The sequence below is a fragment of the Triticum aestivum genome, chromosome 7D (assembly GCF_018294505.1).
Source record: "Triticum aestivum cultivar Chinese Spring chromosome 7D, IWGSC CS RefSeq v2.1, whole genome shotgun sequence".
Lineage (NCBI taxonomy): Eukaryota > Viridiplantae > Streptophyta > Magnoliopsida > Poales > Poaceae > Triticum > Triticum aestivum.
In genome coordinates, this window is record NC_057814.1 from 85,134,428 (window position 1) to 85,136,201 (window position 1,774).

The 1,774-nt window shown below is 51.4% G+C and overlaps 1 protein-coding gene across 1 annotated transcript; it reads right to left on the reverse strand.

Annotated features, from left to right (window-relative positions):
• Positions 1-345: 345 nt before the first annotated feature.
• On the reverse strand, positions 346-1,523 carry LOC123168278 (probable glutathione S-transferase GSTU6). Its single transcript, XM_044586151.1, has 2 exons — positions 984-1,523; positions 346-874 (listed from the first exon to the last, which is right to left on the reverse strand). The coding sequence occupies exons 1-2, from the start codon at positions 1,305-1,307 to the stop codon at positions 467-469; spliced, it is 732 nt and encodes a 243-aa protein (XP_044442086.1). The 5' UTR covers positions 1,308-1,523; the 3' UTR covers positions 346-466.
• Positions 1,524-1,774: the final 251 nt, after the last annotated feature.

A 1,774-nucleotide genomic window follows, 5' to 3' on the forward strand; every position in this document is an offset into this window, starting at 1 on the left:
TCGTAGCTTGTTAAAAAGTGGGAGTCAGATGTCCTATTCACATGAGTTTCTTCAGCTTGGTTTGCTCCCTGTAGTGGGCCATGAGCTAATTGTTTATTATATTTTGCATTTGGCATCGGCTGGGCAGTTTTTAATGGTGGCATCGGCTAGGTAATGGAGAACATCGGTGCCAAATGAACAAAAGATGAATTTGACATCGCTTTTGGCCTACATAGTGGAGGGCCTGACTACAGCTGGGTTCTATTATTGCCTACGTTAATTACTTTGACACGATCAACTCCTTTCTTCTTCATGAAAGTAGAAATTCTGTCATTTCAAAAAAACCTAAACAAAAATAGTCCTATATTGACTGAAATAGGATAGAGTCAAAGAAATTACCAAAATAAAGAGTGAATTACAGTACAAATATATCATATTATTTATTTTACAACAAACAATCATCCAATTATTTATCTTTCTTCAGGTGTTAACAATCAAATGGCAATGATGCTGCTGCTCCGGCCGCGGCTGCGGCCGCGGCCTCCGCCCGCTTCATCTTGGCGAGCTCGACCAGCCTCGTCGGGACGTCCGCCATGACAGCCTTGGCCACGTCCAGCGCGCCGAAGCGCTCCAACCACGCTGCCAGGAGCGGGACCCTACTGGTATCGAAGAGCCTCGTACCGCAGAGCGCCTCCGTCCCATAGATCCACGGCACAGCCCCACCCAGCACGACGTCAACGTACCCGACGTTGTCGCCGCCGAAGAAGCTCCCACCCTTGGAGCACTCCTTCAGGCCCCCCTCCAGGACATCCACCGCCGCCAGCGTCTGCTCCATCCACTCGGCCTTCTCCTCCTCGATCTTAGTCGTGAACACCTTTTGCCATGGCGCCACCAGCTGCACGTACGACGCCAACATACATATGTTAACATCTCCGACTCGACTGAATTTCATCATCCATAACGTAATTACACAGTAGTGCATCGTGTATCCGGTAATTAAGCACCTTGTCCATGATGAAAGCTGCCCAGAAGCGGGCGATGGCGCGTTCGTAGGGGTCGGCGGGGAGGAGGGGCGGCCCGCCAAAGGCCTCGTCGACGTACTGCAGGATGACCAGCGACTCGCAGACGGGCCTGCCGTTGTGGATGAGCACGGGCACCGCCTTGTGCACGGGGTTGGAGCGCAGGAGGAGGTCGCTCTTGTTGCAGAGGTCCTCGTTGACGTTCTCGAAGCTCACGCCCTTGAAGCTGAGCGCAAGCTGCGCTCGCAGGACGAACGGGCTCGCCCACGTGCCCAGCAGCTTCGCCTCTTCTTCTCCGCCTCCGGCCATCTTGTAGTACTCTACTACTAGCTTGTGTGTGCGCGTGTGATCCAAGGTCTGAACTGAACTCTAGTAGTAATCTAGTTGTGCTATGTGTTGGTGTTGAAGAGGAGATAGCTAGCTGTGTATATATAATTAAGTTGGTGTGGTGGAGTATCCCACGACCATGAGTAGGAAAATTCCTGTATTTTCCACTTCAACGTTTGACCAGCTGATCGGTTACTTCACTACTAAGCTGGATTGGTGAGTAGGACTTGTGGTCTGCTGCTACGTTCGCGCGAAACTTCCGTCGCATGTATGTATGCCAGCTTCTCCATCTCCTCCCCGCCGGTACCGTACGTACGTACGTGCTAAACTGCTGGTCGGTCGGTTGGAAGGAAAAAAACGATTCTCACGCACGCACTCTTAACAAATTTCTTTCTGCTTTCGCAATTCGCAAAGAACGCCTGCGAATGAAATCGATCCCCTCTTCCCCA